At 47.1% G+C, this 15,000-nt stretch overlaps 1 protein-coding gene across 2 annotated transcripts in view; it reads right to left on the reverse strand.

The window, feature by feature from the left end:
* The window catches only part of mkln1 (muskelin 1, intracellular mediator containing kelch motifs), a 53,227-nt gene that overhangs the window by 15,597 nt on the left and 22,630 nt on the right, over positions 1-15,000 (reverse strand). For both annotated transcript variants that reach the window (XM_063212113.1, XM_063212114.1), the window contains 4 exons: positions 13,008-13,120; positions 7,415-7,627; positions 4,394-4,615; positions 614-743 (listed from right to left, as the gene is read on the reverse strand). In XM_063212113.1, coding sequence (XP_063068183.1) covers positions 614-743; positions 4,394-4,615; positions 7,415-7,627; positions 13,008-13,120 — 678 coding nt within the window. The remainder of the gene's footprint in view (positions 1-613; positions 744-4,393; positions 4,616-7,414; positions 7,628-13,007; positions 13,121-15,000) is intronic.

Genomic DNA, 15,000 nt, shown 5'->3' on the forward strand with positions numbered 1-15,000 from the left:
TTACTCGCTTACTCGCCTCGCTCGAAGATAAAGTATTTTCAACTCGGGATCCGCCCACATCGCATCGCTTGTACAGTACTCGCCTACTCGCCTGCTAGTCTCGCTGGAACACATTGACATTCTATTGAGTTCATTCGCTGAGCGAGTAACTTGCAGCGACGTGTGTGTACGGCCCTTTAGGGTTTGTGCTTTGTTAGAAGCTTATTGGTAGCTTATCTCCATGTGTAATCGTGTTTATGTTAGGTATTACAGATGAAAAAGTAGCCATTTTGCCTGGTGTATTTTGAAACTCAAATGTCAATATGCATGATCCACATGACAGCCATTTCAGTTCAACGCAGCAACAGAACACCGGAGCTGGTTGGAGATGTGTGGTTATGGCTGCATGTGTGCGTGTGATTGGCTAACGGTGATGTCATACCCATGTCAAAGACCTTCTTGGTGATGCTGATTGGCTGAATGCTGTGGGTGTGGTTGAATGTGTGTGTGTGATTGGCTAGCGGTGACGTCATACCCATGTCAGAGTCCTTCTTGGTGATGCTGATTGGCTGAATGCTGTGGTTATGGCTGCATGTGTGCGTGTGATTGGCTAGCGGCAATGGTGATGTCATACCCATGCCGGAGTCCTTCTTGGTGCCGTCGGAGATGATCTCCACGTGGTCGGCGTCCACGTCGTAGCTGAAGAAGTCGTTCAGGTACGTCTTTGACCTCTGACCCCCGAAGACGTACAAGCAGCGGTTCCTCTGTGGAGGGGGAGAGATGCAAGGACAAGAGATTACACACACTCTCCTTCACAAGTACGCACACAAAGACAGACAGACACGGATGCACACACGCACACAGTATATTATACATGAAAACGTACAGTTGAAGGAAATGTATTGCATATCATGCGTCTTGAACATGGTTTGAGTGTCTGAGAGAAGCAAGGAGTGGGCCGTGCACACTGATAACCGATGCGATCATGCCTTTTTTGCTTTACATATATTCAATGCAATGTCAGATCTCATGTGGACGTAGCAAAGCCCAAGATACCGAAGTACACATAATTTTATGCAATTGACCATGACAAAGATGTACCTTTTTTGGTGGTGCATGCACTGCTGTACGATGTCTTTGGCATTATAATCACAATGTAGTTCAAAATTAAAGACACATATTCAAACAAGTCCCTGATCATTTAATCTCACCAAATGTAGCCCTATGTTTGTAGCAATGAACGATAACAACAGCCTGAATAGGCTCGTGGCACAGTGATTGGCTCTGGAGCATAGTTCCAAGGTAGTGGCACAGCGTGCGCTCAGCCAGAAACCAGAAATGACGTCAGTGCCAGGAATTTTTCCAACAAAATGAAGGCTACAAGTCTCTTTGACACATAAGCAGACCGCAGTACTACTGTAATGGTGGAGAGAGAGAGCAGAGGTCACACCCACGCTAACTAACTCCCACACACGCATGAACACAAAGGCATTGGTTGCTCTGCAGAGGAGGGAAACGCACAAGGTCACACACCAACACACACACTTTCTCTTTCTCTGCCCCTTTCCCTTGTATATCATACACGAACACATGAGCCCAGTAAGCTCACTACAGGTGAAGGACGCTGCAGCGGTCAGACTTTCTTTCTTTCTCTTCCTCTCCAGCCAGTGGTTCATTTGGAGGACAAAGAGGCACAAATGACCACACTCCATATTCTCTGTCACACTCTCTCTCTCTCTCTCTCTCTCTCTCTCTCTCTCTCTCTCTCTCTCTCTCTCTCTCTCTCTCTCTCTCTCTCTCTCTCTCTCTCTCTCTCTCTCTCTCTCTCTCTCTCGCTCTTTCTCTGTCGCTCTCTGTCTCTCTGTCTCTCTCTCTCTCTCTCTCTCTCTCTCTCTCTCTGTCTCTGTGTCTCTCTCTGTCTGTCTGTGTCTCTCTCTCTCTCTCTCTCTCTCAAACCAAGCAAGAAAAAAAAAGAGAGAAGCGATTGATAAAATATGACTGCAGGAGAACATTTGAGGAGAAGGCTAAAGAGAAAAAAGGCAAGGGGAGAAAAGATGAGATGATGAGAGAGCAGATGAGAGGAGGGGAGGGGAAAATGAAAAGGGGAATGAGCAGAAAGCGGAGGAATAACCAGAGAAGAGAGTAACAGGAAATTGAAGCAACAAAATGAACAAAAAACAGAGGAAGTGGGAAGAGCAAAGTGAAAAATTATGAAAGTGGAAGAAGGGCATAGGACAGACACCGGAAGAGGAGACCGTACAAGACGAAAGGAGGGAGGGGAAAGAGGGAAGAGAAATAACATTCGATAAGCAAAGCCAGAGACGTCAGGAAGATAGAAGAATGAAAGTGTGAAGATAAAAATGTGTGGGGAGACTTAAGTGGAGTGAAAGAATTAAGCGGAGTGAAAGAATTATGAGGGAAGGATTGCATGAGGAAGCAATAGGAGGAAAAAGGGACGAGAGGAGGAGGAGAGGAGTACTGTAGGAATAGATCTGGTGGAGCAAGAGAAGACAAGAGGGGATGAGAAAAAACAGATAGATTGCAAGAGAGGTGTAGCCATGGGGGGGTGGGGGTGAGTGATGGAGTGAAAACCGCAAGAGAAGAGGGGTGGCTTACAGAACAGATAGATGAAAGAATAACAGCAATTACACCAAGTATGCAGCAGAATAACAGAAGAATAGAGAGATCATATAGGTGGCCGAGAGGAGGAGAGGAAAATGGAGAGAAAGGCAGGAAGCAAAAAAACAGGGAGAATGAGAAAGGACATGAAGGAGATGGAGAATGAAAAGGGAGAGGGAAGGAGAGGAAGAAGGAAAGAAAAGAGTGTAAACGGGGAGAGCAAGAGGGTAAAATGGAGAGGGGAAACAGAACAGCACATACAGTAGGAGAGAGAAAAAGAGAGGGAAAGGAGAGAAGCTAGGAAATGAGAGAGCAAGTATGGCCTCTAGAATATTATTTCCTTATCTAGCAAAGTAGCCAAACAGTGACAAATGAAACAACAGGCGTAGAATACAGAATAGCGAATTCATACTCACACTGCCTGCAGACCTGTGTGTGTGTGTGTCTGTGTGTGTGTGTGTCTGTGTGTGTGTGTGTGTGTGTGTGTTCTATTTGTGGCAGGGATTAGCACTATGTGTGTATATGTAATTAGTATTGACTTGTGGACATTCCTGTCTATTCTGTTGGGTGAGAGTGTGGTGAATATTTGCATTGATGCTAACTGCTAACGTATTTCGACAGCGTCTTTCTCACAGCATATTGCATCACTTGCTTACCGTCAAAAGAAGAGTGGAGCAGGCATATCCTTCAATAGCGTGGAAGTTCATATTGTGATAAAAGTCGTTATAATTTTTGGTGCCAATATGTTATATATATTATATATATTGGATGCTATTATTGTATGATCTGCTCTCACTTGTGTAGTATATTGACAGACTAGACCACAGAAGATTAATAATGCTTAGTGCCTCTCTTTATTTTCATATTCTTGCAGTTTGCACAGTCATGCGTCAGACACACTGGCCGAAAGGAACTGGAGCGAGACGAATGAGGTCTTTTTCTGCTCAGTTTCGGCCAGTGTGTTCTACTCTGCCTTTCACACTGACAGCGTCGGCGTGCGCGGCCAGTCCTGTTCAAAACCCCCAAACAGCCAAAGCTAGCGTGATACTTTGCCATTCATTTGAATGAGACACCGCCGGTCGCCGGCGTGAAAAATACGGTCGTCGAGTTCTATTTTCCAAATGCAGCGCGGCGCAGAGCCGGCTCCCGCGCCGCTGACCCCCGATTACCACCGGTTGGTGTGTAAGGACAGATATGTTTCCAGGTATTTCCACCGACGCCGGTAAAAATCGCTTCCGTCACGCGACGCTTTACCGCCCTAGTGTGTAAACGGCCTCAGTGTATGTTGACCGTGTGGAGGAGTGTGTAGTACTTGACGTGGGACTGTGAGTCCTCACTCCCTAGGCCGCAGGAGCCCCCACGTATATGACATGAGCAAAGAGAGCAGAGTAGAGGAAGATGATTCAAGCCAGTGCATTTCCTGGATCCATAGGATGGCACGTGAATGCCCCTTTAAGAGATCTGTGGTTAGGAGACCTTTGGAGGCTTTAGGTTGAGAATAAATGGAGTTTCCCTTGGCACTGTAGATGGCGGTAGCGCACATCTTATGCAAGCCGTCACCTAATGCCACAGAAAGAGAAGAAAGAGGGGACAACACCCCGGACTTTGAATCATCTTACTGCAATCTACTCTCTTTGATACGAGTGTGTGCAGTGTCCGATGCGTGACTACACATCCTCCAGTAGGAGTTGGAGCATGGGACGTGGCATTGCAGGTGTCGTCCTGAAGCCGTCCCCTCTAGTGAGCGGGTGTGTGTAAACTGAGTGTGCATTACACAGCGAGTGTGTGTGCTTACCGTGTGGAAGAGCATGCAGTGTCCGATGCGTGACTGCACGTCCTCGGGTCCGGCGTTGCAGGAGTCGTCCCGCAGCAGCCTCCAGGTGGCGCTGGAGCACTGGAAGGCGAAGAGGCCGCTGAACTGCGGCTCCGACGAGCGCCCGTCGTCCACGCTCCCGTTACACGTCAGGATGCGGCCGCCAAACGTGTAGATCATGTGCTTCTCCGAGTCCATGCACATCTGATGGTGGGGAGGGAGAGAGAGAGAGAGAGAGAGAGAGAGAGAGAGAGAGAGAGAGAAAGAAAGAAAGAAAGAGAGAGGGAGAAAGAAAGAAAGAAAGAGAGAGAGAGAGAAAGAGAGAGAGAAAGAGAGAAAGAAAGAAAGAGAGAGAGAAAGAGAGATGGCGTAAAAGGGAGCAGGAGAGCCATCAGATTAGATTTCTTATTTGTCCTTACAAATATGCAGTATAATACAAAACACAGTCCATCAAAAGGCTTTTTAACATCACCAGAAGTGCAATACGTACCGTACAACAAATTGCTGCATGATAACATTAGTTAACCAGTAGTTACAGATTATATAAAATTACTATGTTTACATTCAGTGGCAGGGAAGTTGGGTATACAGAGAGAGAGAGAGAGAGAGAGAGAGAGAGAGAGAGAGAGAGAGAGAGAGAGAGAGAGAGAGAGAGAGAGAGAGAGAGAGAGAGAGAGAGAGAGAGAGAGAGAGAGAGAGAGAGGCATGGGTGAACTAAGGGACAGAGAGGGAGGTATAGGAAAGAGATATGGGAAAGAAGGAGAGAGGGATAGTGACAGATGAGATGAGAGGATGATGAGGTAGAGACGGGAGGAGGAGAGGGAGAGGGAGGAGGAGAGGGGATGAAGGGATGGGACAGCGGCAGAAACAGAAAGAGGGAATGAGAGATAGGGTGATGCAGAAGTACGAAGAAGAGAGAAAGAAAGAAGGGAAGGGAGTGAAAGGCAGTGAGAAAGAAATAGAGAGCGGAAGAGTGAGGCGAGTGATGGGGAGAGGCGAGAAAAAATTGAGAGAGAGAGAGAGAGAGAGAGAAAGAGAGAGAGAGAGAGAGAGAGAGAGAGAGAGAGAGAGAGAGAGAGAGAGAGAGAAAGAAACAGAGAAACAGAGAGAGAGAAATTGAGGAAGAGACAGTGGATTGGAAACGGGGGTTAAGAAGCAGGGAAACAGAAATAGAAAGGGAAATTATTCAGGGAATAGAATCATGGTGAGTAAGTGTCAACTGCATCTGTGGTGTGTGTGTGTGTGTGTGTGTGTGTGTGTGTGTGTGTGTGTGTGTGTGTGTGTGTGTGTGTGTGTGTGTGTGTGTGTGTGTGTGGGTTAGGTGTTTATGTGTGAGCATTCTTTACAGTAGATGTGTAGGAGTTTGTGCGTCAGATTTTTAAGGTGTTGTGTTGTGTTGTGTTGTGTTGTGTTGTGTTGTGTTGTGTTGTGTTGTGTTGTGTTGTGTTGTGTTGTGTTGTGTTGTGTTGTGTTGTGTTGTGTTGTGTTGTGTTGTGTTGTGTTGTGTTGTGAGCATGCTTTACAGTTAGAAGTGGAGGAGTTTGAGCGTCAGGTATTTGCTTGTGTGTGTGTGTGTGTGTGTGTGTGTGTGTGTGTGTGTGTGTGTGTGTGTGTGTGTGTGTGTGTGTGTGTGTGAGATGTGTGCGCCATCACTTCAGGTTTGGCGAGCCTGAATCATCAATTGTCTCCATCCTCGCTAATTAGCCTCCGAGGGAGATGGCCTCTGTGTGTGTGTGTGTGTGTGTGTGTGTGTGTGTGTGTGTGTGTGTGTGTGTGTGTGTGTGTGTGTGTGTGTGTGTGAGAGAAAGAAAGACACACAAGTCACCTGCCTGGCTGAGGTCTTTATCATGAGAAGTGTTCTGCCTAATTAGACCACAGCAGTGTGTGTTGTATGTCCATTATTGACTTTTATGTAGATGTACACACCGTCCCCCTCAAACCTCCTTTAACATCCCCAACCCTGCTCCATATGTGCACACTCTCTATACCGCTGTGTTATGAGCTGGGCTGGGGTCAGTTTCTCGATTATTGTCGTTGCTAACCGTCTTAAGACCGTCTTAAGACATAACACAATTCCCTTGGATTTAGTGGTGAGCGTTGCTGTCGAGAGAGAGTTGAGTCGCTCTTACAAAGGACTTTGATAACGACGATAGCAAAGACGCTTTCGAGAAACGGACCCCTGGGCGGTATGACTATATGTGCACACTCTCTACAACTCTGTGTTATGGGCTGGGCTGGGTGGTATGACTATATATATATCGTTGTCGTGATAGAAACGTGTCTATCGTGCTCTTTGTCCTCTATCGTTTCTATCGTGATAAACTAATTTCATTTTATATTTTACAGCTAACATACAATTTAATATAATTCCATAACATTTTGCCTTGTCAATATGCACGATCGAAGTTCAAGTGTGTGTGTGTGTGTGTGTGTGTGTGTGTGTGTGTGTGTGTGTGTGTGTGTGTGTGTGTGTGTGTGTGTGTGTGTGTGTGTGTGTGTGTGTGTGTGTGTGTGTGTGTGTGTGTGTGTGTGTGTGTGTGTGTGTGTGATAGATTACATGCCATGCTACTGGAGATAACATACTGTATTGTATTGTATTGTATTGTACTGTATTGTACAGTATCTCCACTGCTACCTTCTTTGAGCATGATCTTGTGTCCCACCCAGTTGGTGACCAAATACAAGTTTGGGCCTTCCATTAGCAGCCTCCAGGTGGTCCGTGTGTGTGTGTGTGTGTGTGTGTGTATATGTATACTGTATGTATGCTAGGGTGCATCAAATGCCCCTTATGAAAAAATATTGCTTGGCCCTTCCAAGATTCTGACTATCACCATTATTTTCTATTTTCATGGGGCTGGTGGTCCCAGTAGACTTCATCCAAATTTCAAAATATTTTACACAGTGTGTTTTTACTGGGTGTAGAACATTTTTACTATAGGGCCAAGGCAATATCTTTTCAAAGGGGGCATCTGATGCACCCTAATGTACGCGTGTCTCACACACCTGGTGGTCGAAGACCAGCTTGGGTCCTCCGTCGGCAGACGTGTCTTCGCTCAGCAGCGTCCAGGTGTTGTTGTCGATGTCGTAGCAGTAGAAGTCGCTCTTGAGGCTCTTGCTGTTGCGCACCGAGGAGTCCAGGTAGCGGCCCAGCGTGTAGATCTGACGCCTCTGGGAGTCAATGCACATCTTATGGCACGAACGAGCACTAGGACCACCCTGAGGGATGGAGAGAGAGAGAGAGAGAGAGAGAGAGAGAGAGAGAGAGAGAGAGAGAGAGAGAGAGAGAGAGAGAGAGAGAGAGAGAGAGAGAGAGAGAGAGAGAGAGACGAGAAGGGCAGAAAAAGAAAAAGAGGAATAAAAAAAGAGATGAAAATGAATCTTTCGTCTTATATTGCTTACTCGCCAATAAAGCTGTGTTTTATGCCTTTTAATGTGTGGGGCCTAATAACAATGACACAGCAAATGTTGGTGACAGAGAAGGAAGTCATCATAGTCAGCCCAGAGGATCAGACCAGACCCCTGAGGCAGGGGCCTTCTAGAATGTTCTTCAAAGCAGCACAGATAAGAATTTAGAATGATGACAAGAACATTCCGGGGCCTTTCCCAGCAGCCTTGTTCCTTGTTTGACAAGGAAGAGGAAGTTGAGTGAACCTGTGGGCCTTTGACACTTTTTAGACGTGTCGTCATTGTTTCGCTCCAGTCTCTTCGTCTCCTCACAAAAATGAAAGAGGCTTAAAGCCATGTAGGAGCTACTGTACTAAAAGTCCTTGGTCAGAAGCCTGCTTGGAAATCTACATTGCCAAGAAATGTTTTTATTTTCCATCCGCAAGTGTCAAGTAGTCAATTACTGTAAATTAAGTAACATTTTCCGTGGTGGTATCTGGGTTGTCGGTCAAGATGTTGCAAGGGCTTATTTCAACCCACTGACGGTGGAAGTGGTCATTAGAGAAATCACTCACCTAGTATTGACTAATGTATACATGGGCTGACTCATAAGGAACTGTTTGTTATTTATTGTAAATAGGGAAGGGTCATGCTGGATTTGCTTTACTAAGGGGAGGTTAACCAACAATTTTGGTGCAAAGGCAAGGGTTATTAAAAAATATTGGGCCCATTTATTTAAAAACAACCAAACACAAAACCATTCCAAAGCACTTTGTTTGTATACGTTTCAACATACACGTTTGCTTCGTTGTGTCTACAGAACATTTGTCAGTAAATCTACTGAAATGGGCGGAAACATCACCATGCAGTTTTTGAGGATGTCGTCAGAGTTTTGAAGGTCGCTAGGGGAGGGTCATTATGTAAAATTTGACAACCGAGGGTGGAAATCTTCCCAACACCCCAACAATAAATAACAAACAGTCCCTCACGGTAAGTAATTGACTTGAAAACACTGCCTGGTCAGAGACAGTATAGTATGGACTGGAGCATATAGAGACGCTAAGTTTTGGCAAAAGACGCGCTCAACATCTTGGAAAAAACGAAAGTCTTTGGGTGCGCGATAAAATGTATCAACTTAAGGAAGAAAAATCCGCACCCACAAACTGCGTCTCATTATTTATTTATATTACCACCATGTCCAAAAAGCAAACGTGTTTCGGCTATCAAGCCTTCATCAGTGCGTGGTGAGACGCTATAGAGACGCTACCACAGTGAAGGCAGAGGCGCAGATGAAGTAAAAGGTGGAAGAGAATTCAGTAAGGCAGGACAGGAGGTCCAGCACGGCTGCTATGGTTGGCTGGACTGGCTTGATCAATGGATCATCACAAGGAACGATAACACAATAGATGATTACATTCTTTCTCCCTCACACTCTCTCTCATGTGCACTCACTCACTCGCACGCAACGTAGCGTGATGTAACAGCCAGGCAGTATGGGTGGCACCAGTCTGAGCAGAAGTGACACGTACACACTAATGCACACAGAACATCTCCTCTCAGGTAGTACATGATACACTTCAGTATAGCATAGCATAGCATAACATAACCATAACGTACACACGCACGTACACACGCACGCACGCACGCACACACACACATAGTATCACAGGCAGCGTGTATGGGCGGGACGAGGAAGACACTGGGACACTAATAGCTGAATGGTACATCTCTCTTCTCTTCTCCGTTCCCTTCGGGACGACCTGGCAAGAGTTAACACACTCCACACAGCAGTCCGAACAAGAGATGGTGTCAGATCACATTAAAAACACACACACACACACGCGCGCACACGCACACGCACACGCACACGCACAGACACACGCGCACAGCTGCGTCAGAGTGGAAAGTCCCCAAGCCGTTTTGTCTCTCTCTCTCTTTCGCTCGCTCTCTCGTTTCTCTCTCGATTATCACTTTCTGTTTTTCCTTCTCCTCTAGTATTACTTTCATCTGCGCCATCAGCCACTCCCTCGATTGCCCTCCCTTTCCCGTTCTTTCTCTCAGCCCATCCCTCCTTCTCTCTCTCCATCTCTCTCTCACCCTCTCCCTCTATTGCTCTCTCTCTCTCATCCTCCCTCTTTCTCTTTCCATCAATCTCTCACTCCTTCGGCTGCCATCTCTCTCTCTCTGTTTTTTCTCTCTTTCTCTCTCTCTCTCTCCATCTCTCTCTCTCTCTCCATCCCTTTCTCTCTCTCTTTTCATCCCTCCTTCAGTCTCAATCTATTACCCTCCCTCTGTCCATCCATCTTTCTCTCCTTACTGCATAGTATTACTTTCTCCCTCTCTCTCTCTCCCTACTGCACTCTGTGTCTGTCATACCATTTCTACCTCCGCTCCCTCCTTTAATTTATTTCTCTTCCTACTTCCCTCACTCGCTTTATTTCCCTCTCTCTCTCTCTCTCTCTCTCTTTCTCTCTCTCTCTCTCTCTCTCTCTCTCTCTCTCTCTCTCTCTCTCTCTCTCTCTCTCTCTCTCTCTCTCTCTCTCTCTCTCTCTCTCTCTCTCTCTCTCTCTCTCTCTCTCTCTCTCTCTCTCTCTCTTTCTCTCTCTCTCTCTCCATCTCTCTTTTTAATAATTCTTGGCCGCTCTCCTCTCCTCAGTATTTCTTCCCAACTGACGTTGTATTTCTCCCTTGTAATTCTGTTTTACTTTGTCATATAATTTTACATTATCCCTCTCTCTATCCCTGTTCCCCCTCTCTCTCTCTTCTCTCCTTCACTGACGTTTGCCCTCTCTCTCTCCCCCTCTCTTTCTCTTCCATGGACTCTCTCTCACCTTCCCTTGTTTCTCATCTCTCTCTCTCTCTCTCTAAAAGCGGTTGTCCAGATGACTGGTGTCTGGATGTCCGCTATGTAAACACTCCAGACATACACACCACGTGATACACACGCCATGTGATCCAAACACACACACACACACACACACACACACACACACACACACACACACACACACACACACACACACACACACACACACACACACACACACACACACAGACACACACACACGACGATCAGACACAGAGGGTCGCTATGTACCAGTCATTGTATACTGTATGTCTGTGTGTGTGTGAGTGAGAGAGAGAGAGAGAGAGCGAGAGAGAGCGAGCAAGAGAGAGAGAGAGAGAGAGAGAGAGAGAGCGAGAGAGAGAGACATGAGAGCTATGAGACCGAGAGAGCCAGAGAGAGAGAGAGAGAGAGAGAGAGAGAGCGAGAGAGAGCGTCAGCACATGTGCAGTCATGCAGTCAGTGGCCGCTCGTGTGACTTCAACGTGCTGCAGTCAGTACTTACATATGCACAGCGGTCACGTGTGCACGTACTCATGTGTGCGTCTGTGCATTTAAGTACGTATTCGTATGACAATGCACATATTCGTGCATGTGTATGCCCACATTATTGGTGTGTGTGTGTGTGTGTGTGTGTGTGTGTGTGTGTGTGTGTGTGTGTGTGTGTGTGTGTGTGTGTGTGTGTGCGCCTATGCGTGCATGTGCTTGTGTACGTGTATGCACGTGCACATACTCCTGTTCATGGTGTGTGTGTGTGTGTGTGTGTGTGTGTGTGTGTGTGTGTGTGCACCAGCCTAGCACTTGTCTGTTTATTTGTCAACAGTGCATGTCTGTCTGTGTTTGTGAAGTTGACTAGAGAGTAGAGTGGTGTTTACTTGTCCTCATGAAGCTCTGCCTGGATGCGACGAGGAGATCGCTGTCACACAGCCAAACACAACTCAGCTACGCTCCCTCAGAGTCTGTGTGTGGGCGCGCACGAGTGAGCATGTCTATATGTGTATGCCTATGTGTGAATTTGTGTTGTGCGTGTATGTGTGAGAGTGTGTGTATGTGATAATTGTGCGATTGTGTGACTGTGTATGTATGTGTGATCGTGTGTGCGTGTGCGTATGTGTGTGTGTGTGTGTATGTCAGTGTGAGTGTGTATGTAAGCATGTGTGCATGCACATGCTCATGCCTAGTGCGTGTTATGTCTGTGTGTGTGTGTCAGTGTGTGTCTGTGTGTGTGTGTGTGTGTGTGTGTGTGTGTGTGTGTGTGTGTGTGTGTGTGTGTGTGTGTGTGTGTCTTCGCCGTCCCGTTTGCTCGTGGGCAGACGGGTCTGGTCTGTGTGTTGCGTAACAGGACGCAGTGCGAGTGTCAGTGCGATGCTGCAGTGCCTCTTCGCTCCACTCGTTTGCCTCTCGTTCCCTCGTTCCTTCATTCACTCTTTCAGCGTGTACTCTCTGAGCGCAGGAATACCCAGAGGGAGCGTTTTGGAAAGGTCCCTCTCATTTACTCATAAAACACACACACACAAACACACAGGTGCATGAACAACTACACACACCTATTGCTCTGTGTCTTGCGAGAGGCATCCTTTCACACATGCGTGCGCACGCACACATGCACGCACGCACGCACGCACGCACGCACAAACACACACGCACACACGCGCACACACACGCACGCACACGCACGCACACACGCCTTACTGTAGGGAAGAGACCATGGATGCTGAAAGAGTGGAAAGCAACGGAAGTAATTGACTTTTGGGAAGAGCAAGGGGCAGAAGCAGCGACAGCTGCAAAAGCGGTTCTGGTGTCAACGGGCGTCAAAGGCATCAAAAGAGAAGTTAAACTTCAGCAAAAAAAATATGCAATAAGCCAGACACGGTTCGCCGGCCACAGGCAGCAGCCAATGTCTTTTCGACATTTTTCTAAATGCAAGCTTTGGTTGGCCGCTCTGTGTAATATCAAACGTTAAACGTTGAATCTTCAACACGTCCGCCATTACCGGTCTGTGCAGTGCAGTCGGGATTCTGCAGCTTTTTAATGCATTTACCGCCAGCGGTCTGTTCCTACAGTTAGTCTGTGTCTCAGTAGAGGTATGCCCACTGGTTGTCTGTTACTAACACAAACAATCAAACACCTCTTACTCATGAGTCTTGGGAAAGGATGCCCACTGATTGTGTACACATACACACACACACGTACACACACACACACACGTACACGTACACACACACGTACGTACGTACGCACGTACACACACACACACACACACACACACTTGAGAGAGCCATGCCTACTGGTGGGCCTACAGATGCATGCACGCACACACACATTAACACACACAAACACAAACAAGCGGACAAACCACTTCCACACCTCTTTCTCTGTGTCTCTGGAGAGGCATGCCCACTGGTTGTCCTGTACGCTGTACGCCCAGAAGTCTGCCAAGTCCTGCGTGCCATCCCAGCCTCCAAACAAATACACCGTCTCTGAGGGAGGGAAGCAGAGAGAGAGAGAAAGAGAGAGAGAAAGAGAGACAGAGAGATGGGGTAAAGAAGGGAAGAGGTAAAGAGAGAGAGAGAAAGGGAGAAAGACAGAGCAGATGGGGGTGAGAAAGATAGAGGTAGATGGGGAGGGAAACGGATACCGGAGAGAGAAGGGGAGAGGGAGAGAGGGAGAGAGAAGGGTAGATGGAGAGAGAGGGAGGGGGCCAGGGGGGGAGGCAGTGAGAATGGTAGAATGCAAATAGTTACCCAGCTGTCACCATTTTACCTCTGGCTGCCGAAAGACACAGAAAACAGAAGCAAGCATGCACACACACACACACGCACACGCACGCACGCACGCACGCACGCACGCCTCCTCCAACCCTAAGGTGTTATGGGAAGCCAAATGTGAAACGGTTTGACTTGCCAAAATACACAGACTACTGAACGTACACAAGCGCAGAATGTACACAAATGCAATGCTGCTACGCCAACATGTTGCTGTGCTTATACGGTGTTAATGAGGGACCTCAGCTACTCGGCTAAACATTGACATGTTTCCAAGCTGGTGATATACGCCCTCCAAATGTCCAAATGGAAAACGTGTTGTGTTTATATGTTGTTCGTATACAACCTCATACAAACCACCTGGCAAGGCCAACATTTGTTAGTAGCACGCAAGTGTTTGGGCTTCTGTTAATGTACAGCCTCTTGTGTATCGGAACGTCCCTGTGTAGCCCCAGTGGCCTTAAAGTAGCTGTGTATGTTATTGAGTGTTTGAAATCTACCTGAAGTCACTCCTTCACAAACCCACCCTTTCGATGAATATTTTTGCACCACAATACATTACATTACATAAAGCAACCTGGAGCGACGTGGGGTTAGGTGCCGTGCTCAAGGGCACTTGAGCCATGGAGGAAGGAAGGGATTGGTAAGGGTGGGGATTGAACCTGCAAACCCAGTGAGCTCCAGTCTAAACTTCCTAACCTTTACACACCACAGCCTCCACGTACCACCAACAACACGTTCACACTTCTATGTAAATGAAGATGGAGTCCATACATGCACACGCAATCATGCACCACCTTGAACTTTTTTCCCTTTTCAATGACATACTGCGGACGATTGTGAATTGCTTGGGATTTTTTTTTTTTGCTCGCCATGACATTTACGATGACTATTTAATGGCTGCAACAGTGACTTTGGAGATGAAAGCAGAAGGGACTCGTTGAACATCAACAGAAACACCATCACCAGCAAAAGCAGGTCATGCTACTAAAGAGCATGTGAAGGACACACACACAGAGGCCGGCTTTGTCTGGCGGGCGGCAAACACGAGAGGTGACCACAATATGCATGTTCCTCCTCATCTTATGACTCTGTGTGTGTTGTTCCTCTGTAAAGACCATGATCTTTATCTTAACCCTTCCTTCTATACAATAACTGGCTCCACTTCCGTCCACGGGACTGTTTTTTTTTGTGTCATTGTGCCACTTCGCCTTACTTTGAATGTCATACAGGGCTTGTAGACAGAAGTTGGTTTGACAGCGACGGGAAGTTCTCAGGGGTGGTATCACAGGACATCTATATCAGATACTGTCAGACCTGTCCAGGCCTGCTAACAGGCTGGGGGGGGAACAAAGGGGTCAGTTGTCCCGGGCCCAGGGAAAGGAAATACTGTGTGCATTGAGAATGACTCAAGTGATTCTGTCCCTGCCGCAGTGCAAGCGGACAGCGGCCCTATCTCTGGACCTGACAGAAATTCAGCGTCACGGTCAGTTATGAAAGGCCATGTTGTCTAAAACTAGCCACATCACCTCTCCGTAACATCACAACAGTCACATCAGCTGATCCCCCTGCTTCTGATTGGCTACCGATATGGC

Source organism: Engraulis encrasicolus, chromosome 12 (assembly GCF_034702125.1).
Source record: "Engraulis encrasicolus isolate BLACKSEA-1 chromosome 12, IST_EnEncr_1.0, whole genome shotgun sequence".
Taxonomy (NCBI): domain Eukaryota; kingdom Metazoa; phylum Chordata; class Actinopteri; order Clupeiformes; family Engraulidae; genus Engraulis; species Engraulis encrasicolus.